This window comes from Aedes albopictus, chromosome 3, assembly GCF_035046485.1.
Source record: "Aedes albopictus strain Foshan chromosome 3, AalbF5, whole genome shotgun sequence".
In the NCBI taxonomy this organism is placed as follows: domain Eukaryota; kingdom Metazoa; phylum Arthropoda; class Insecta; order Diptera; family Culicidae; genus Aedes; species Aedes albopictus.
The window spans coordinates 385,259,503-385,283,495 of NC_085138.1; the positions used below are offsets into that span (position 1 = coordinate 385,259,503).

The following is a 23,993-nucleotide window of genomic DNA, read 5'->3' on the forward strand; positions in this document are numbered from 1 at the left end:
TAGAAACTGAAGTCATCCTTGAGTCCTGCTGTAAGAATCTCTGAAGGAAATGTTAGAGAGGTCGCTGAAGGAACTCGTGGAGAAATCTCTGAAAAACACTAGGAGACATTCCTGATTGAAATTCTGGAGAAATCCATCAAGGAATTCCAGGAGGAATCTCTGAAGCACCATCTGCACAATCATTGAAGAAACCTAGGAGGGGTTTTCTCGAAAATCTGATAAGGATTCTCCCTGGAAGGGATTACGAATACTTCTAGAATGAACTTCCCCAGCATCCTGAGAAGGATTCTTTGGAATTCTGAGAGGTATTCCCAAATAAAACAGAAAAAATACCTCTCATTCCTGAAAGTCATTCCTCCCATAATCTTTGAAAGGACTCCCCTTAACTCCTGAAAGGGATTGTACTAGAACTCTGAAAGCGATTCATCAAGAATACTTTAAATTATTACACCCGAATCTCAATGGAATCTTCCCATAATCATGTCAAGGATTACTAAGAGGAATTCTCCCAAAATCCTGAAAGGATAACTCTGAGAGAAAGACTAGAATCTTGAAAAATATAGCCCAAGAATCCCATGGATTTCTCCAGAATCATGAGGACGGTAATTACCCCAGAAAGCCGAATTTTCAGAGAATCTTGGGAAGTGTACCCGCAGGATTTAACGCAGAATCCTGAGAAGGATGCCTCTAGAATCTTGTATGGGATTCCAGAATGTTAAGAAATAGTCCCCCAAAATTCTGAGAAGAATTTCGCCACAATTCTGAGTATACTGCGTATGATTCTCCAAAAAGTCTGAGATGAATTCCTGCGAATGCTGAGAAAGATTTCCTCAGAATTCTGAGTGGGATCCTAAGAGTAAGGGTCTCCCAGAATCTTTAGAGGAATCAACCCAGATCATCCAGAATTTTCTTAAAATCCTGAAAGGGATTTCACCCTTGTTAGGGAACCCTGGTAGGGAATACCCCAAAATCCTGAAATGAATTCCCTTAGAATCCAAAGTTTTCTTATAGGTATTCCCATATAATCAGCTGAGAAAAATTCCTCCAGAGTTTTTGAAGGGACTCTTCCATAATACTGAGGATTCCTCTAAAATTCTGTGAGCGATTCCTTCAAATTGTTGAAAATTATTATATGTACCAGCTGTTGGAGAAAATGCAACGGTCGTCCGGTATTCGACCTGATTGCCGAACCCCCTAGTGTCGACCTTATTGCCGACACCCCTATTGTGCGTGTTTTTGACAGTCCGTTTTGTGCTTGTTACCAAGACAATGACAGTGAATCAACAATGTATGTATGTTTACCATTTTATGTTGGAATAATTGTTTATCGCTTGACGACGGAACACTTGAGTTTTTCTCCCGCGGTATTTTTCCGAGTTTCCCGGTAGTGTTTTCGCGTTTCCACGCATTATCCGCTGCGTACCTGTCCGCTTCGTCTAACACCAGCATCCTGACAAACCTTATCCCAGAAAAGAGAGAAAGACTCTTCCAATAGGAATTCTAACTGAATTCTATTAAGGATTTCCTTAGAATCCTGGGAGAGATTACTCCAGTTTTCTGAGATGGATTCGCTCAGAATCTTTAGAGGAATTGTTCCAGAATCCTAAGGGATTTCCTCAGATTCCTGAGATGGATTCTCCCTGAATCCTGTGATAGATTGTTTCAGAATCCTGTGATGGATTGTCTCAGAATCCGGAGAGAAGAATCCCAGAAAGCTTAGACGGATATCCCCAGAACTCCCTGGCGAATTCTCCTAGAATCCTGAGAGAAATTCTCCTGTATTATAGAAAGACATCCTGTTAAAATTCAAAAAGAGATTGCCCCAGAACCCTGAGAGGGATCCTAAGAGGGAATCTTCCACATTATTAAGAAAAATTTATCTAGAATCCTTAGAGGGGATTCTCAAAAAAAATGTACAGATTTCAGAGATGGATTGACCTAGAATCCTGAGAAGGATGCGCTAGAACCCTGACAGGGACTCTCTAAACCATAAGAAGCATTCATCCAGAATCCTGAGAAAGATTCACTTAGACTCCTGGGATGAATTTCCCAGGGAACCTTATATATACAGATATACCTCGATTTTATGGGGTCCACCAGATTACATAGACCCTCGATTTTATGTATATATTAATGGTAAAATTCTACAGTGCATTCAGGATAAAAAAAAATGATTTGGTCAATTTCGTGGGCTTCAACATCGATTCAAAAAATCTATTAATCGGGAAAAATCGATGTTGCGAACGCTAATGTAAATAGTGGGCCAGTCTCAGCGAGAGTTACTCAAAGATAGCTCAATAACAGCTTATTTAGCCTAAATTTTAAAACTTAAGCATAAGAGCGCTGTATTTACCTATTGTACAGAAATATTGCTTTTACATCTCTACATCGTTTCATTCATGCGGGTGTTCCCAAATGTCTGTTGTACTAGAATTGTAGTAATGAGCTGAATTTTTGTATGGTGAGAAGGTGAATTCTTCGTTTCTGCAATGAAATGGTGCAAAAAGCGTAGGTATTGTAATTCATTGCCTAATTTAATGCTGTTTGAGCAAAACTATGGGTAACTCTGTTGTTGTTTTCTCCATTTTTTACAACCTAAACAACACAGCTTTCCAAAGTTTTACTCAAATAGCATTACATTAGGCAAGAAATCACAACATCCACGTTTTTGCACCATTTCATTGCAGAAACGGAGAATTCATTTTCTCACCATACAATAATTCAGCTTATTACTACAAATCGAGTACTTCATCGATTATGTCCAATTATCATCTTTACGGATAGTCTCATCTAAATAGAGGCTTTTCCTTCAATGCGATCGGTGTTCGCTTTTTTCTAGTGAATTACCATTTCTCAGTGCCAATCATAAAAATATTGCTCAATGTTATTTGCAAGTGAGTAGCTACTAGATGAATTTTCAAATAATCAAATTTGTGTTCTTGAAAATTGCCGGCATCCAGTGTGGCGCCCACCTAGGGATTTTAACAATCAGCCATTCCATAGAAAAACGATATAGTGCATCTCCGATTGTCGTGAAACTTGGTGCGCTTGTAGTTCTTCGGAAATAATTAGACCCGTATTTTTTTATTTCGTCATTAGGGTGACCAATTTTCAAATAGAGTGGTCCAAAAAATTAAGGTTTTTCAAAACTAAAAATTTTACGTTAAAGGGGCTAAAATGTAAAGAGTACTATTAAATATGCAAATAATGCAAAACTAATTTTTTTTCACGTTTTCATGGTCTCGGGACCAAAGAGGTACTCTGGTTTAATATTTTTATCAGAAAATTCAGGAAATTTGGCGTAACATATCAAAAAATCAGAAATGTATGTTTTTTAGTTTTTGAGATATGATGTTTTGAAAATAAAAGGTCAAATTTTCCCATACAAGACACTTTTTTAAATTTGATTATATTTTGATTCCTTATAATATTATGGATACCAAAACCACCAGGAATCACTTTAAAAAGCAATACTATGCATAGTTTTATGAGAATTTGCAATTTCAAGCAATTTTAGAGTAGCTAGTACTAAAATATATGACTCTCTATATTCAAAAAATCATATCTCAAAAACAAAACAACATACATTTCTGATTTTTTGATATGTTACGCCAAATTTCCTGAATTATCTGATAAAAATATAAAACCAGGGTACCTCTTTGGTCCCGAGACCATGAAAACGTGAAAAAACTAATATATTTGCATATTTTATAGTACTCTTTACATTTTAGACCCTTTAACGTATTTTTGCTGAAAACTACAATTCAATAGCTTTTACACAAAAAATAGAAGTTTAAAATCGGTCAAATGGTTCAAAAGTAACGATTTTTTGAAAAATTTTAGTTTTGAAAAACCTTGATTTTTTGGACCACCCTATATGAAAATTGGTCACCCTAATGACGAAATAAAAAAATACGGGTCTAATTATTTCCGAAGAACTACAAGCCCACCAAGTTTCACGACAATCGGAGATGCACTACACGCTAACCTGAAACTACCCATCGCCCGGGTTGATTCTACCCGTATTTTCATGTTCTTAGCAGTTGTCAAAATCCGGGTAACCCGAAAACCCAGATTTCTTGAATCTGGGTAAAGATCTGGGTAATCGGCACTTTGTCATTGTCCGGTTCGAGAATATGGCAGCGGTTAGGAGAACGCTGGAAATTGAGGATGTTTCCGCGAAAAAATGCGAATAAATTACGGGAAAACAGAGAAATTCTTCCGGGGAACTGTTTTCCTGCATCAGGTAAGTGAACAGAACATGGAAATTAGGAGCTTTTTATCAAAAATCTAAATTGGAAATAAATTAACAAAATCAAAGCCCCGGAGGAGCTGGGTACCGGTTACCCAGATTTTGCCACCAACATCGGTAACCCAGATTTGAGTAAAGGTGCCTTTACTCAGATTAGAGTAACTGCAGTTTTGCTCAATCTGGGTCGCTTTGACACCAATCTGGGTAACTGAGGGTTAGCGTGTATATTGTTTTTCTACAGAATGGCTGAATTATGTCCTGAAAACTATATGAACATTTATATATTGTAAATAGAATTACCTACCCGTACATTTTTTTCTATTATTTCGAGATTTGAACACATTTTTAATGGTTCCTGGTCATCTGGCCGAATGCCATTTGGCCGACAGCCATTTGACCGAAAAATGAATGATGAGTTTGAATGGCCATACCACTGTTCCTCGTCTCAGAATAACTCGAAAGAACAGCCTATGATTCAAAGAAGTATCCGTTTTGACGTTTGACTTGTGTCGTCTGACAGCTGATCGATAAGATCGATCATCAATCTTATCGATCAGCTGTCAAACGACACAAGCGAAACGTCAAATCGGCCGATCCCTACCAGAAAGTGAGCAACATTCTGGCGGCCATTAGCGCTCGTAAAATGCTGGATTGGCAGTTCAGAAGCCGACTAATAACTGAATTTCAAAACTAGAAAGAAGAGCCGATGATTAAAAGAAGGAAATACTTTCGATGGTAGGGTATATGTACCATTCCTTGGCCTAATTTGCAAGCCGCCTTGACAATTTTGACCATAACTCTTGAATTAATAGCACTAGAAATAATATGTTGACCCTATTGCACACTGTAGGCAATACATGTTTCACCAAATGAAAGTAAACTTACGTAAATATTCAAGAACTTACTTAATTAAGCTGAAAAGATTCGATGCGATGGTATGCAACGTTGGTCTATGGTACACAAATTGGCCTATTAGTGGATACAACGTTGGCATATTGCTTTCCATTCACTAGAATCACTAATTATCTCATTTTTTCAATATTTCTGCTGAAGTATTATCTCTGTTTGTTCACCAATCTTACTTTTAAATTACACTTTCGGAGCCAAATTTTCAAAAAACTTTAAATAAATCACTTTAACTAAAGTTATTTCTTAATTTAGTAACGAAAACAACGCAACCCTATTATTGTGTTATATTTTTACAGTCACCGCACTCAAAATCTTTCGTCCTGTTGGTTCTTTCTGGTACTTACGCAAGAAATGTTGTTGACGTCTTTTTATCGCTGTTTTTGACGTCACTTTACTGATGGGCCAAGATTTGGGTACATAATAAAAAAAATGTCCTCAATATTCGGCCCACATTCAATTTGTAAAATAGTTATTATTCGATGAAAACAAATACACAAGTTCAAAATAGCGTCTTTGACCGTCGCATCAAATGTTCATTTATTGAAAAGTCAATTCGAAATGTTCCAGAATCATGCCATTTATGATCATGTGTATAGACTACCCACTAAGCCGAAGAATCATAGCGTCTACAAAAGCTAAACAAAGTCTGGAGCTCGATTTGAATAGGTCGTATGTGCTTTTGTCGATATAAAATTCGATCAGTTTATTTTACTCATTGTAGCAATGTGGCAGATATTTTGCAAACTTTTAATGATGGAACAGAAAGCCTGTTTTGTGAGGATTCTGCTGTATGTATAAACTTTGCTAAATTACAACGGTTTTCGCTATAATAAGCGAATCCAACTGATCGAATTTTTAATCGACAAAAGCACATACGACCTATTCAAATCGAGCTCCAGAAGTGACATTTTCATTCAATTTTTATGCTCCAAAGTGCTAAAATTGAAACGAAATGTTACAGTTGTTTGGCGCATAGCTTTTCCGATATCCAGTTATGCGTGTTTGTTTGAGTTTTTGGTTTACATTGAGATAGGCCGAACGAGGGGACTATGCCAACGAAGCATCCCGATACCCTATTCTTTTTATTTTGATTCGGCTCTGAATTCTTTATTTTGATTCGGCCAAAACGACGATTTCAGCCTGATGGCATTCGGCCAAATGGCGTTCGACCAAACGGCATTCGGTCAAATGTCCTGACACCATTTTGAACTTTTTTTTGACACATTTTTACGTTTTCCCTGCAAATGTTTATTATGTCTAATTTACACGATTCAATCCAAATGAGCATCTCACCTGAAAGCTTTTCAAATATGTTCAATTCAATGTATAGACCGGGAAAGCGACAAAAATATCATCTTAAACGCTCTTGAATACATTTCAGTTGAAGCAAGTGCTTACAACGTTCAGTTTATGCGGTGCGTAAGCAAACTGAAATGATTCATATCATTTGACAGATAACTTGAATTCAACTCACATGAATCGCATGTTTAGACGGAGCAAGTGATATGAATTCGTTTGACTTGTATAAAAAAGTTTCAACTTTCGTTCAAGTCTAATGAGTTGCCCAAGTGGGATGAATAGTGGTGTTTTCACGCTCAATTCGACTCCAATAGGGCATTTTCCATCGACTTGCTTTGTCACTTGCCCATGTAAACCAGGCATAATGGTTGAAAATGATTTACACTTTACCCCACTTCAATGTACAGTTGATCTAATGTAAAGCTAGTGACACAACAAAGGCAAAGATTTATGTACTTGATGACACATTTTTTCAGTAAAATCGAAAACAACCATCCAATTGCGTTATTTATATCCCAACTGGAATTAATTATTCCGCCGTACAAGCAATTGTCAATCAGCTTATCGGTTGTAACACACTATCGATAGCCGTAAAAATCACCATTTCCATAGGCGTATCACTTCTTATCAGCAATCAGCCTGTTTTCCATCCAATAGATAACCGATCCAGGAAAACGCAACGCGACCGACGAAAGTTTTCCGCCGACCGTGTGTGTCATTTTCACACAGCCAACCAATAAAGTCGCAATCATAAATTCAGTTTTCATTGTGAGGGCGTCGATCCAGGAGCATAGCAGTTGTCCAAAGACATGAATACAAGATGAAGTCTTCAGACGGTGTTTAGTTCAAGTGAAACCGTTTTACGAAGAAAATAGTCTAACTGAAACATACATAAGACGCCTCTGCATTCCGCCCCGCAATGGCATTCGAAATCAGTGAAGAAGCATTCCAGTTGCTGTCATCGAGCAATTTCACAGCCGCAAACTTTCAGGATTTGGATGCCAGTCCGCGGGAGCAGTTGATTGGCTATTGGGAGAACTCGCTGAAGAATCTTAGCACCGAGCAGCGGACGGTTTTTACGGTGCTGGTTATTTTGGTTATGGTGTTGGCCATCTTCGGCAACGTGGTGACGTTTATTACCAATATTCGGAGGTGGGGTGATTGATCGGAAGGAGCTTTTGTGAAGAATCTAATGTTTTACTCTAAAAACAGGGAACAACGTCATCTGTTTCGAGTGTGCCTACTTTCGCTGGCTCTGAGCGATATATTGTTCGTGACTATTACATCAATAGTATATTTATCACAATTCAACACTGAATACAACTCTTTATGGGTGAGTATTATTAACCATGTTGACTGTAGGATACTTCATTTATTTGATCTAGATTGCTTATTGAGGCTTGTGGACCTATTTTTTGTGTTTTAGCTTACATTCTCATCGTACATTCGAGATATTTTTTTGGGCAATATTCAGTGAAATACCTTCGTCTTTTAGAAATAAACCATATGGCGTTTCTCTATCTTCGGATTAGCTCGATTGATTCTAATTATGCATTATGGATTTTTTTGGATTTCAGTGACGATGAAATGTAATCCTTAAAACAGGAAATGTATATACACAAATGCAGGCTTCGGAAAATGCAAAACTATTGCAATTCGGATAATTGCGTCCCAGCTTACCTGGACAGTAGGTTGTCCCATAATTGCACATGGTCAAAAAGCTTGGGGGCTCACCCTGCCAATGATAGCTAAGGGTGTTAGAAACAAACTTTTGTATGACGGCTACTTTCAGAAATGACGTTTAGAGGTCGCCCCGGCGAGATTTTTGAAAAATGGCCATTTTTCGTAATAAATTTCATACAAATATTTTTTACCGTACAAATATTGGCAATACCCACTATTTTTATATTTTTTACAGCTTCATATGGATCCAAACTTCTTGGAAAAAATGATTACCGACATGTTTTGCGGGTAACTTTTTGATACTGAATTTTTGAATTTACTAAAATTTGTCATTTTTTGATATACTGTTCATTTTACCCATCATAAAAACTATCTAAACCTAATGCTAATTTTAAACAATTTCCATAAAAAGATAGGAAACTTTATGAGGAAAAACTTTGCCGAAGACAGCATGGCGTTATTTCTATCCGTTTTAGAGTTACTCACGATTTACTATTTGGTGAAATTTGAATTTTTGGGTATTTTTCTAAAAATGTCACATAAGAACTTCTTAAAAACACATACAAAGTAAAAAATCACGTATGCTTAACAAGTTTTTGTCTTGACTGTGTTATGGAGTTATTGTGACATCATTAATTGATTTTTATTTTTTGTTATTCAATCCCTTCATATAGAAATTGACTAGCAAAGATTTCTTAAAAAGCTAGCTCTCTTGACAAGCTTCGTATTGCCTATTGATTTTTTAAAGATATTCTCCACAAAATATTGAGCCATATTTTCGCGTTTAACTCACTTTCCTGTCGATATTCTCAATTATTTTTCTACACGAAGACGTATAAGTCCTGGACCAGTGAAACAGCCCTGGAAACAGTGGCGAAGTGAATAAAGGCGAATACGTTGATCCATACCAAATTCAAATCGCGATTACGAACATCTTACGTAAGAATACCTTTTTTTAGATACTAAATTCCAATTCAAGACATTCTAAAAAGCAGAGCATGTCTTTTTTTACATTTACTGACTTGAACTATCTTGTCAACACCGAAAATAAGATACACCGAGGCAACTTGAAACGGGTGGGATGAGATGAACCAGTGAGTTAACGTAATGTTTTCCAAGGTTAGAACAATTTGATTACCATAACACATACACGGCATGCAATAAGACAAGGTAGGCTATTATTGGTAAACAACAGTTTTGGACGTTAACAAGTGACGTCATTTTTATCATCCTATATGTTGATCAAAATGATAGGGACTACTAGAACGTTTTATTCATGTCTTTGAACGATTTGAACAACATCATTGAAAAACAAAATCGGCATGTTTTGCGGAATGTATCACCTTCTAAATGATATAGAAAATGTGCCTTGCGTTCGATTGTGTATTATGCTCGTATAAACCATTGTCAGTACATCACCGTTAAAAATACCATGGCCTAATGAGGCATCTCATAATGGTACCTAATGGTAAAGTTTCTCGCTAGTAGGTACCTTTCTGTCTCAAAGAAAATGGATTTGACAACGGAAACAAAAATTCAATAAATTATGCCAAAATAATTCCTAAACACAATCAAGACATGACAATGACAGATTTTTTTCTTTGTATGTCTTTTTAAGAAGTTCTTATGTGACATTTTTAGAAAAATACCTAAAAATTCAAATTTCACCAAATAGTAAATCGTGAATAACTCTAAAACGGATAGAAATAACGCAATGCTGTCTTCGGCAAAGTTTTTCCTCATAAAATTCCCTATCTTTTTATGGAAATTGTTTAAAATTAGCATTAGGTTCAGATAGTTGTTATGATGGGTAAAATGCTGAAAATTTTTTTTTGTATGTAGTTTTCTTTTACGCGGCCGCGTAAATGAAAACCGCGTAAAAAAAACCTGACTGTATATCAAAAAATGACAAATTTTAGTAAATTCAAAAATTCAGTATCAAAAAGTTACCCGCAAAACATGTCGTTAATCATTTTTTCCAAGAAGTTTGGATCCATATGAAGCTGTAAAAACCCAGATTAATCCACCTAGTGGTGATAGTGCCTTTCTCGTCGAATATGAGCTCATGAACTTTCCGTCGACGTTAGCCAAATGTTCCTGAATCCTGAAAACACTTTTATATAGAAAAGCAACAATTTTAACAAAGACATCATCGATTTGGGAAACTTATTGATGGTACATATTCCGATGTAAAGTTCAACATCAATACAGAGCTGACAAATATCAGAACTCTCAGTTGACTGCTTGACCGCCTAAACCCTAGTCGTGCATTAGGGTCATTATGACTCCATTTCATGCACTACGGCAGCGGAGTGCATGAAGCAGCTTAACTTTATTCACAATAACAGATCACTTTGTGATCTTCGCCAATGTTAATTTAGCACACTTTAGGCTATTTTTTACCATTGGTAACACGATTCATGTAAAATTTGACCTTCTTACGAGAAAAATGCATAAAATGTAAATTTTCCATTCAAATTTCAATCGCAATCAGAAGAGTGAGGGCTGAACCAGCCGCACCCAAATTGTGAGCAGTAATTTTAGAAGCAAGAGGAGATTGAAGATTGAAATATTGAAAACTGTATAAGGTGTTGATGCGATTAAATTATATTTTTTCCATAAAACGTTGATCCATCCTACTATACATTTACACCGCTTGAACCAGAAATGGTGTGATTTGAAGGGATCGCTTTGGTCACGACTTTGTTCTTTTGCATATATGAAGACTTTGGCCATTTTTTCACTTATAATCTTACCCAACGTTTACAGGCTATCGAAAAAGCCACGATTTGATATATTGCATTGACATTTATTTTGTTCACTTCTATAATTCCGCTATTTGATGTACAGCTTGCATGGGTTTTGTTAAATTTCGCGTTTGACCACTCCCGGTAGGACACCTGGAATCGATTCCGGTTGTATCAAATATGGTCTGAGACTATGTTCTTGGCAATTGTTCATTGGGTTACCTAAGAGGCTATTTTCTTGCTAACCGTACAGCAAATTTTTGAAAAACCCACGATTATATGTATCGCATGCATGATTTTGGTTTACTTCTATTAAATCGGTTCCGATGGAACACCCGCAACTGATTCCGAAATATTATTACAAGTTCTAGATGTGGCCTGAGACTATTTTCTTGTTGACCGTTTATCAGATTATCAAAAACGCTGCTATGGTTTAGTTCCCTTCTATATTTTACCACTTCCGGTGGGTTACTCGTCTCGTCACCAGTTTTAGAATACTACCGGTTCTTCCAAATATGGTCTGAGATTGTTTGTTGGCTGACCGTTTATCATGTCATTGAATAAGTCATTGATATGTCACATATATTGGTTCTCTTTTACATTCGACCATTTCTGGCGGGACACCCGTAATCGGTTCCGTAACACACTGATATGGCTTTCGTCTATTTTCTTGCAACTGTTTATCATGTTACCTAAAAAGCCGTGATTTGAGGCATCGCATGCATTGGTTTGGTTTCACTTCCAGCCCGAAACCGGTTGCGGAATACTACCGATAGTCTCCTAAGTAATCTGAGCCTATTTGCTTGAAACGTTTATTAGATTATCAAAAATGCCGCGCTTTGCTGTGTCGCATGCATGGGTTTGGTACAATTTTATATTTAGCCGCTTTCGGAGGGAAACTCGGAACTAATTTCGGAACTACTGACAGTCCATAATGTGGTCTTATCATACTTCCTAGATAACCGGTCATTAAGTTGTCGGAAAAGCCTTGATTTGATGTGCCGCATGCAAAAGTTTTGTCAAATTTTATATACGGCCACTTCCGGTGGAGCTCCTGGAACCTGTTCCGCAACACTACGATTCAGATATGGTCTGCGACTGTTTTCCTGCTAACAGTTCATCAGGTTATCGAAATTGCCGCAGGTTGATGTGTCGCATGCATGGGTTTGGATCACTTTTATATTTGACCACATCCAGCGGGACATCCGGAACCGGTTCCGAAACACTACCGGTTCAGATAAAGTCTGAGTCTTTTTTTATGCCATTGGATTATCAAAAAAGTCGCGCTTTGATATGTCGCATGCATAGATTTGGTTCACTTTTATATTTGGCCACTTCCGGTGGGATATCCGGAACCGGTTCCGGAGCACAACCGGTTCTGATATGGTCTGAGACTGTTTTATTGCTAACTGTTCATCAGGTTATCGAAATTGCCGCAATTTGATGTGTCGCATGCATGGCTTTGGTAATTTTTTTATTTGGCCACATCCGGCGAGACACCCAGAAACGGTTCCGGATTACAATCGGTTCAGATATGGTTTGAGACTGTTTTCTTGCTAACTGTTCATCAAGTTATCCAAAATGCCACAGTTTAATGTGTCGCATGTATGTGTTTGCTACATTTTTATGTATGGCCCCTTCCAAGGGTACTGGTCCGGAACACCTAAATGTCCATAACTCCGGAACGGCTGGACCGATCCGAACCATTTTCAATAGGAAACAATGAGACCAGATTCCGCGTCGAATGAACCATCGGTCATTAAAATCGGTTGAGGTTTACTGCCAAAAAGTGATGTGAGTTTTTTTGTACACATACACACACACATACACACACACATACACACACACATACACACACACATACACACACACATACACACACACATACACACACACATACATACACACAGACATCACCTCAATTCGTCGAGCTGAGTCGATTGGTATATGTGACTCGACTCTCCGGGCCTTCTATCAAAAAGTCATTTTTGTAGTGAACATATAGCCTTTCCAGTACACTTAATGTACGAGAAAGGCAAAAATATAAAAATAGTGGGTATTGCCAATATTTGTACGGTAAAAAATATTTGTATGAAATTTATTACGAAAAATGATCATTTTTCAAAAATCTCACCGGGGCGACCTCTAAACGTCGTTTCTGAAAGTTGCCGTCATACAAAAGTTTGTTTCTAACTCCCTTAGCTATCATTTGCAGGGTGAGCCCCCAAGCTTTTTGACCATGTGCAAATTTTGGGACAAAGTACTGGACAGACTTGCGGGAGAAGCAGCTGTGCGGCTGTATGATGATCATTTTGCAAAAAATCTACGAATGAGCAGCTAGAAAATCGTATCTGTATGCGTCGTAGTTAGTTTTTGCGCATTGCGAAGAAAATTGAGTGGAACGAATACTTCGTTCAAAAGCAAAATGCAAGCAACAAGTTGGACTTGCCTAGAAGAATCTCAGAATGAACTTCTGCAGGAAGCCCTAAACGAATACGTGGAAAAATTCCTGAGGGATCCCTTAAGAAATTTCTGGAGAAATCCGAAAAGAAACTCCTGGAGAAATCGTTGCAAAAATGTTTTAAGGTATCCCTGACCAAAAAACAGGAGTAACCCCTAAAGAAAACTTTGAAGAACCCCTGAATAAATTCCCTGAAGCATCTTTGAGGAAACTCTGCAGAAATTTTTGGGGAAAGTCTTGAAAATACTCTTGGTGGAATCCTTGAAATAATTACTTGAGGAATCCTTTATGGAATTCCCGAAAAGATCCTTGAAAGAACCTATAAAAAATCCTGGAAAATTCCTGAAAAAACTCCTAGAGGAATCCATTAGCTAATTCCTAGAGCAATCTCTCGATGAATTCCTGGAGAAATGCTTGAAAGAATCCTTGAAAGAACTTCAGGAGGAATTCCCAAAGAAACTCCTGAGTAAATCCCTGAAGGAGTTCCTGGAAGAATCTCAGAACAAATATTTTGACAAAACCGTAGAGAATTCCTTGAAAAAAATCGTGGTTGAATTCCTGAGAAAACCTTAAAGTAATTTCTTGAGGAATCTCTTGAGAAATTCCTGAAGGAACCCTAGACGGAACCTCTGGAAGACATCCTGAAGATACTCCTGTTGAAATTCCTGGATGAAACCCTGTAAACATTACAAGAGAATTCCGTGTACCATGTCTTGGAGGAATTCCTGAAGAAATTCCTGGAGATATCTCTGAAAAAAAATCTTGGAGGAAACCCTGTATAAAATCTTGGAAGAATCCTTGAAAAATTACTTAGGAAATCCTTTAAGATATTCTTGGAAAAATCCTTGAAAAATTCCCTGAAGAAATTCTTGGAATAATCATTGTAAAATTTCTGTTTAAATTGCTGGAAGAATCCCTTAGAAATACATGAACGAATCTTTAAAGGAATTCTGATACTGAAGGAATCCAGTTCCTGAAAGAATTCCTGATTTCTGAAAAAAAATCCTTGAAGTAATCCCTGAAGAAATTCCTGGAGGTATAATTATAGAATTTCCTGGAGAAATTCCTGTACAAAATGCTAAAGCCATAATTGTGGAATTCTAGGAGGAATCTCTGAAGTAATTCCAGGGAGATTTTTTTCAGGGTCTCCCTAATAACATTCAAAGTTTCGTTCCTATTAATTCCTCTAAGAATTTGCTTCCTTTGACAGATACGTATTTCGACCTCAACTGCAAGGTCGTTTTCAGTGTCTCGTATTCGAGTCGAGTCAATTACGAGACACTGAAGGCGACCTTACAGTTGAGGTCGGAATACGTATCTGTCAAGGAATGCAAATTCTTAGAGGAATTAATAGGAACGAAACTTTGAGTGTTATTAAGGAATCCCTGAAAAACTCTCCCTGGAATTACTTCAGAGATTCCTCCTAGAATTCCACAATTATGGCTTTAGCATTTTCTACACGGATTTCTCCAGGAACAACCCGATTTTCCTTATACTTCTGGTATTCCACTAACATACCAAGGTTCATCATCATCAAAAACTCAAAGTTTCTTTTAAAAATTTTCTTCAAAGTTTTCTACAGGTTACCCCAGATATTAATTAAACAACTCCTTAATAAAACCTTCCTTTCGTTTCTTCCAGAATGGCTTTATGGATTTCTACAGAAAATCTTTCAATTATTGCTTTCAGAAAATCTACTACGCATTCCTTTCGAGAATGTTCTTAGAAATTCTGCCATGGATTTGTTCCTGAGTTTCCTTTACAATTACATCTAGAGGATCCTCCAAAGAACTCCTCTAGAAGAGCTTCTTCAGAAATCCTTTCGAAATTCCGTACAGGATTTCTTTTAGGAAATTATCGAATTTCTTCATGCTTTCAGAGATTCCTTCAGAAATTCCTCCATGAATTTCTTTGGAAAATCTTGCGCATTTTTTTTAGGAATTCTTCCAAAGTTTTCTTCAGAAATTGTTCCAGGGATTCTCGACTCGACTCGAGTCAAGTACAAGACACTGAAGACGACCATACAGTTGAGGTCGAAATACGTATCTGTCAAAGGATGCAAATTCTTAGTGGAATTCAAAGGAACAGTACTTAACCCAATTTTCTTTTTACTTCCAGATCATCATCATCATCATTGAACCAAAATGTGTTTCTTAAAAAAAATCTCAGGGTTTTATCAGTTATTCTTCAAAAAATTCATTCGAAAGTACTTCCTGAAGTTTACAGAATTTTACTGGAGATTTCTTAAAAATTCCGTCAGAAATTCTTTCTAAAATATCTTCACAGACTTCTTCATAGTTTAAGCGATTACTTCAAAAATTCCAGAGCGGGATTTCTTCAACAGTCCTTTCATTGAGTTTTACAGAAATTCATTGAAAAAGTTCTTTAAAAAAAATCCTACAGAGATTTTTTTTGGAAATTCTTCTAAGCGTTTCTCTAAGAATACTGCGATTTTTTTTAGAAGTCGTTCCTGTGGCAACGTCAGATATATCTCCTGGGGATCTTTCAAAGAGTCATACTTCCAAGAATTACTTTCAGTTCTTCCTGAAATTGTACAAAAAACGTCTAGAAGAATTCTTGAAAGAATCCCTGGAAGAAATTCTACAGAAATCCCTGGATAAATGTCTGAAGTAGTAATTTCTTCAAAAAAAACTCCTTGTTATAACCTTGTGAGATTCCTAGGAGAATTTTTTGAAAATTTTCTGAAGCGATACCTGGAAAAATATTCCTGCGAAAATACCCGGAGAAACTCCTTAATATACCCCCTTAATTCCTAGAAAAAAATATGAGAAACTTCTTGAACTTGAAAGTAATTTCAAGAAAAAACGCTCAAGCTATTTCTGGAAGAATTTCTGCAGATATCAAGAGAGAAATTTCTGAAATATATCTGCCAAAATTCTTGCAGAAATTTCTGCCAAAGATACTGGTTGTATTCTTGAATAAATCCGTCAATAGATTTCTGAAGAATTCCTGGAGAAATTACTGTAAAAACTTTAGAAGAACTCCTTGAGATATCTCTGGAGGAATTGAAAGGAAAAATAAGAGAACTTTTAAATGAATTTCTGAAAATAAAGGTTTTTTTTTTCAAGAATCTTTTAAAGAATACCTGGAAGAACAGGAGAACCCTCTGCATGCATTGATATAAGGACTTCTTAATAAATTCTTTGAAAAATGCAAAGGAAGAAATTCTGGAGTAATTGCTGCAGGAATAACGGAGAAAATCTTTGGAGAAATTTCTAAGCATCACTGGAAAAAATATGAAAGAATCCCTGAATAATTCCTAAATAATCTTTGGAGCAATGCCCTCAGGAACTTCTTGAGAAACCTCTGGAAAAAATTTCAGAATTTCACGAGAACTTTCTAGAGAAAATTCTAAATAATTTCCCGATTCCCATCTCTGAATATCTATATAAATAAAAATGGAATGGTGTTTGTATGTCACGAATAGGCTTGGGAACGGGCCAACTGATCTAGACCATTCTTTCAATGTTTCATTCGTGCAGGGCTCCAACGTGTTCGTTCGAAAAAATAATTGGGAAATAGGCTGCGGCTTATTTTTCAAAAGTTGTTGAAACCTGGAATTCGTATGCTCTTTTGGATTCAAATGACACAAAAAGAGAAACCTCTGAGTTTAAGCCAAAAATATTGAGATTTAGAGGTCGCGCAATCGCTTCAAAGTTGAATTTTTGAGTAATAAAAAGGTGTTTTCACTTCAAGTGCCATAGCTTTCTCAATTTTCAACCGATTTTCAATCTTTTTTTATGAATTTCTCACAAATTAAATCGGCACCAACATTTCAAAAGGGCGTAACTGCATTTTGAAACAAACCACTCTTTCACATCTGTGGGTCATATTTTAAGTTTCCCACGAAATTCACAAACATTACTAGACAGAGAAATTGCTCTTCTTTCCTATACTGGCGGTGATTTGCATGGCGGCATTGAAATACGATCTACAGATGTGAAAGATGGGTTTGTTTCAAAATGCAGTTACGCCCTTTTGAAATGTTGGTGCCGAAATATCGAATAAACTCGTAGAACATATTTTTTTTCCAAAGTCGCACAAAATATGTGTTTTTGAAGATTTAATTTACTTTTTTCTTCTTTTTACAAAAATTTTTAACTTAAGAGTCCTATAACTTTTTAACCGCTTGACCAATTTTTATTTTTTTAGATGCTTTTGTAGATATTTTTGTTTCCTAAGAATGCTGTGTATAAACTGTACCTTTAAAAAAAAGAAATAGATAAAGGTCAAAAACCGTTCAGAAACACGTATTTTATTGGAAAAATCAGAATTTTGGCAAAATTTTAATTGTTTTCATGCTTAGTTTCGGGCTCAAAGTGAAAAATTTATTCTCAATAATCATATGGAAGCTGAAGTTTAACAGTTTTTGGAGTGTTCTGAATCAAAAAATATTTTCATGTTCGAAATGCGAGGAAAAAAATGAAAAAAATCCTCCAATGTGTTCCATACTCCTAAATATGATGCTAAGTATCTGGTTTGGAGTACAAATTGCAAATAATCGTCAAAAACTCCAATTTTGCATGAAAAAATCAAGATTAAAGGCATGTTTTGGCAGTTTTTGATGAAAAGTATCATAAAAATTACTACTTTGATGAAAAGTTTGTTTGAGACAAAGATAGGCAACAAAAATATCTACAAAATCAAGCTAAAAAATTTAAAATTGGTCAAACGGTTAAAAAGTTATAGGACTCTAAAGGTAAATTTTTTTGTAAAAAAAAGAAAAAAATAAATTTAATCTTCAAAAACTCATATTTTGCGTGACTCTGGAAAAAAATATGTTCTACGAGTTTATTCGCAATTTAATTTGTGAGAAATTCATAAAAAAGATTGAAAATCGGTTGAAAATTAAGAGAGTTATGGCACTTGAAGTGAAAACACCTTTTTATTACTCGAAAATTCAACTTTGAAGCGATTGCGCGACCTCTAAATCTCAATATTTTTGGCTAAACTCAGAGGTTTCTCTTTTTGTGTCATTTGAATCCAAAAGAGCTTACGAATTCCAGGTTTCAACAACTTTTGAAAAATAAGCCGCAGCCTATTGGGAAATCGACCGGGAAAGCATCGAAAACAAGAAAGATTGAAATTCCATTTTTGAGGCATTTTTCTACAGAGCTCAGTGTTAAAAAACACAGTAGGCAGGCAGAATGACGTTTGCCGGGACAGCTAGTATAGAATAAGACCTGAAGAAAATTCTGGAGTAACTCAAATAATTTCTCAAAAAAAAAACTGCATAACTAAAAGAAACCCTTAGTGGAATATTTTAATGAATCTCTGAAGTGATCTCCAAATCTCTGTTGAAAAATGTCTCCTGAAATTGCACCTTTTAAAGAAATCTTTGAAAGAGCTCCTTAAGAAACCCTTAAAGAAATTTCTAGAATTCTTGAGATTTTTTTTTCAAGAATTCCTATGATATTCCTGGGGGAAATTATTACAAAATTGTTAAATATATGAAAGAATACATGCAAGAGCTTCCGTAGCAATACTTGAAGGAATTATCTAAAAAATCTCTGAAGGAATCTCAGGAGGAGTATCTGAACGAATTTCCAAAGAAACTCGTGGGCTAGTTTTGAGATGAAACTTTTGAAAAATTTCTTGATAAACTTTTGAAGAAGACCTAAGGAAATTTCCTGGAGGAGTTCCGGAAATGTTATCTGAAGGAATCCCTGGAGAAATTATCAAAAAAGGGCATGGGCAGGAATGCATTTTATACGGTTACGGAAGCAATCTTCAGGGAAAATCTTGCTTGAATCATTCTAGGAAATCCTGCAAGAATCTTCTTCCTATAAATCTTTCGGAATTTATTGATAAATCATGAAAGAGTCCCTAAAGGAACTTCTGGAGGTTATCATGGAGTAGATTCTTGAGCAGCGCAGGGAAGGAATAATTCTTGCTGGACTCATAGAAGGAATACCTGAAAGAATGTCCCTTACTCAATAATTGCAGAAAAAAATCGTGATGTTTTTCCCGGAATTATTCATAATCAGGCGTTATATCGAAGTCTTTTCTATGAGGGCTTACCAGTAAAGGGGCGCTGAGATTTGGGAATCTTGAGTAACCAGCTCTGATTTTACCATGCAATCACTGCAAATAACACGAAAAACATTTTCACATACATACAAAAGCAAAACTTAATTTGAATTGTAAAAGGTCGAGTTTACGCGATTCGTGCGATGAGCTAGAAGTGCTCTATCGTAACGAAGTTCATCTTGGAATTTTTTTAGGAATATCTTTTGAGATGGTTATTCTTAGATTCAATCAAAAGGCTCTTCTGGGACTCCTCAAGGATTTTTTTTTTTTTCAATAATTCTTTCTGGGATTACTCTAGGCATTGCTTTTAGGATGTCTGCAGAAGTTCCTTCTTTTTTCCTATAGGAGCTCCTTCCGGAAATCATCTTGTTTTTTTTCTAAGACATCCCAAGAAGGTCCTTTACAGTTCCTCAAAGATTTTGAAATTTCCCCAAGTTTCTTCATTCAATATGTCCTTTTTCCAAATTCTCCTGGACATTATTTTGGTATTCCTCCAGTAGTTTTTTTTTTTGGTATTCCTCATGGAGTTGCTTATGGAATCTTCAAAGGTACGTTTGGAATAATCGTAGAATAAATTTCAAAGTAATAATAAAGGATTTCTGAAAAAAATCAAGGGGGCATCCATAAAGTACGTCACGCTTAGAGGGGGAGGGGGGATCTGAAAAGTGTGACAAGCAATGTATTAAGTATAATAAACACCTGTACGAAGGGGGGAGGGGGTCGAAAATTCTCATTTTTAGCGTGACATACTAAATGGATGCCCCCCAAATGAAATTCCAAGAGGAACACCAGAACGATCTACCAGGAAAATCTTAGCCGAAAGTCCAAACAAAATCCAAAAAGAACTTCTTCAGGAGCATCTACAATACTTTTCTAAGAAATCCCAGAAAAAAAAAACTGGAGAAATCACATGAAGAATTCTTCAAAAAATCTCAAAAGCAACTCTGTGAGAAATCCTATAAAAATCATGAAAAACCACAAAAAGAAATCCCAGAAAAATCTAAATGTGGCTTCGTGGTCTTGCGGCTAGTGTCACCAAGCATTTAGTCGCATCGTGCCAGGAGCGCGGGTTCGATTCCCGCCGCAGCTGTGAGGAAAAGTTTTCGGCTGAGCCACTGAGCGTTGCATGCTAGTCCGTTGTCTAGTGTCGTGCTTCCTTCAAAAAGCGAATGTCTAGAAAAATCCAGAATAAATACCTACGTAGACAATAATATAGAAAACTATACAATACAGAAAGCCAGAAATACAGAAAATGGGCTTGAATTCATGGAGTTCGACAAGTCGAAATAGGTCGAAATAACAATTTCGCATGTGTAATAGGCACGAATACGCCAACCCAAAGAATGCACAAGTAAGCCAACCCAAGTAAAATGTAACACGTACTCACCACCCTATCTATACTAGTAGTAGTAACACTCCCGATCAAAGGTTTGGGTTTATTCGTAGTCATAAAATGTGGCATATTTTATGACTTCATAACTTTTTCGTCAAAGATTTTATGCCACCAAAGTTAGCTTCATTCGCCCTCTTTTGTCAATTTCCAAATATAACTCTCTCAATACATTATTCTCAGCTAAAATGTGCTCTGTCCCATTTACGTCAAGAAAAAGTGGAACAATGAACAGAATAACACAAAAAGTATATATGTAGTAAACTTTATTTTTTTCTACGTATGTACAATAATGCTTCCTAATCCAGGTTTCCTTATCTCATATATAGGGTCATACGAAAGCATCTTTAACTATCTAAAAAGGTATTGCAACCATAACCCATAATCCGTTCAAACATTTTGATGTTTATTTACCCTTAAAATTCGTTGTTTCGCAGCGTGTCTGTAGTAACTACATCTCCTCCTAAGACCTACTGATATAATATCATGAAAGATATGAATTTTAAAAGATATCCCACAAATGTTTCAAATTTGTCTAATGACTTCATATTTTCCAGACCCTCGGCGAGCTAATGTGCACATTTGCCCCTTTCTTCCAAACGATGGCCGTACTCGTGGACAGCATTACATTGGTGGCAATTGCCCTGGACCGATACATGGCGGTAGTACGGCTCAACAAGGGAGCTTGGGAGCCCAGCGGTGTACTCTGCGTGGCCTGTGCCGTACTGATATGGGGCCTCGCGGCCGGAGTTTCCAGCCCCATGCTGACCCTGTACCAAATCTACACCGTCATCGTACTGATTGCCGATCGAACCCATTCGGACGTCATCACCGGGTACTTTTTGGCGCAGATTTGCGCCACCGATAAGAGCAAGAATGGATACTACTTTGGGATTGTGTTCACCGTTATCTTCCTACCGCTGCTGTTGTCATTCCTGTGGCTCAACACCGTCATTGCGAAGGAAATCTGGATCCGAAGAAACCCGATTAACGATCGCAGCAAGGAAACCAAGAAATCTAAAAATCGCAATTCTACGAACAGTACATGTGAACGCAAAACCACCTCAACCAACATCAGTTCGAGCAACGTTTCGGATCGTCGTCCTCCCTCGCTTCCGGTTCGTCACACCTCCACCTACTCCGTGTCCAAATGTGTGTGCTCTAATTGCGTCGATCAACATTCGCCCCCGCAAGTGCCTCCCCCACCTCCGCCAACCAGTCCAGCGTCCAGCAATCGGAAGAAGCGCCAGCTGCGCATGTTCAAAGCCATCGTGTTTATCATGTCGGTGTTTTTCCTGTGTCGACTGCCGACCTGGATATTCCTGCTGATAAAGCTGCACGGCACTGCCAATACCAACATCTTCTGGACGTTGCACTACACCTTCGGCCTAATGGCCATGCTGAACTGCGTGCTGAATCCACTGATCTACACTTTCCTGGGCGAGACGATAAAGGTGACGGTATTCCTCAAAACGATGTGCGAACGCTTTTTTGTGGATCCTTGTCGCAGGGGAGCCAAACAGGTGAGGACTAAGTTCTCGGAACACGTGCACAGTGGCAAAGGCGACGTTACGCTGCGTGTGGGGAAGAAGCGACCGCATCAGCAGCAGAGACAACATGATGGGATGTTTTGTGGAGATTGAAGGGGTCGACGATGGTCAGTGTTGGTTTAGTATGTTACGTTATTTGCAACAATTTTTCAAAAGTATCAATGTGAGTCAATGTGGTCGATTGTGTTTATTACCGGAATGTAATGAAAGAAAGTCCTTTGAAGTGTACATATTAGGGTGGCCCACACTTATGTGAAAAACTAAAATTTCGAAAAATTCCCAGTCTTACCTCCTAAATCAGTTGTTTTGGACTCCCAAATCGGTAGAGCCTAAGGGAGCGCTCAAAACGCTTGAAGTTTGTTGCGTTGCGTTGCGTTGCGTGGTAACGGAGTATTTAGTAGATTGCATACTGAAAGTTGTCATGTTAAAACTTTAATACTCCTATTCTGACTGCCTATGGAATGCTGTTTGGGAGGGAATAGCTATCCAATTAGAGGTTGAAGTAAAAAAGACATGAAAACTTCCATTGCCGGCCACCCCCATCTTCTACGTTAGGGGGCATCCATAAATGACGTAGCTTTTTTTAAGCGATTTTTAATACCCCCCTCCCCCCTCGTAGCATTTCGTCACAAATTCGGATACCCCCCCCTCCCCCCTATAAATGACGTTGCTAGATAAACGAACCACCCCCCCTCAACAAAATTTCTATGTCAAAAATGAAAAAGAAAAACTTAGTTCAGATTTCAATTTTAACTTGTGCAACCAGTGGAGATTATCACCGAAGCTAATGACTCAATAAACCAATCGTTCTGCTTGATGCCAAAGAACAGGAAGTTGAAGCTCCCAATATAGGTAATCTGTATTGCAATCTGTAAACTGTAATCTGTTAGAAATATCAAATTGATTTCGTTTGAATTAAATGCACCATGACATTTGAGGGATCCTGCAGGAGTTTCTTCTAAAATTCTTTTAGCAGTTGATTCTGGAATTCCTCAAGAAGCTTCCTTTGGGACTCCCATTATTGAGAATTCCTCCCATTTTAATTCCTCCAGCACTTCCTTCAGAGATCCCTCCAAAAATTCATTCCGGAGTTTCTTCATAGATTCCACTAAAAGTTCCTTCTGAGATTTCTCCGGGAGTTTTTTTTTAAGGTTTTTTTAAGTTTGTCCATGGTTTCCTTCAGGAGTTCTTTCGAAGTTATCTTCTCCTCTCCACCAGCAATTTCTTCGGACATCTCTTCAGGAATTTTAACCGGAATTTCTTTTGAGTTTCCATCAGAACTTCTTCCTGGTTTTCCTAACGAAGTTCCTTTCGGGATTCCTCCAGGAGTTCCTTCTTGGCTTCCTTCTGGAATTCCCTTAGATATTAAATCATCCCGCATTCTTAAAACCCCTTCAGGAGTTGCTTCTGGTATTCCTCCAGGAGTTTTTTTTTTCAGACTCTACAAATAGCTCCTTCTGAGATTTTCCAGGAGTTTATTCAAGATTTCTCCAAAAGTGCCATCTGGAATTGCTCCAGGAACTCCTCACGGGATTTCTTTTTGAATTTCTCTATGATTTCTTTTCAAGATTCCTCCAAGAGTTCCTTTTGAAATTCTTCTGGAAGTTCCTTCAGGGATTCCTTCTGAGATTCCTCCAAATTCTCTTGGAAT

At 37.3% G+C, this 23,993-nt stretch overlaps 1 protein-coding gene across 1 annotated transcript; it reads left to right on the top strand.

The window, feature by feature from the left end:
• The first annotated feature begins 7,154 nt into the window (after window positions 1-7,154).
• LOC109399551 (neuropeptide Y receptor type 5) lies at window positions 7,155-22,514 on the top strand. Its single transcript, XM_019672002.3, has 3 exons — window positions 7,155-7,612; window positions 7,673-7,793; window positions 21,350-22,514. The coding sequence occupies exons 1-3, from the start codon at window positions 7,380-7,382 to the stop codon at window positions 22,433-22,435; spliced, it is 1,440 nt and encodes a 479-aa protein (XP_019527547.3). The 5' UTR covers window positions 7,155-7,379; the 3' UTR covers window positions 22,436-22,514.
• Window positions 22,515-23,993: the final 1,479 nt, after the last annotated feature.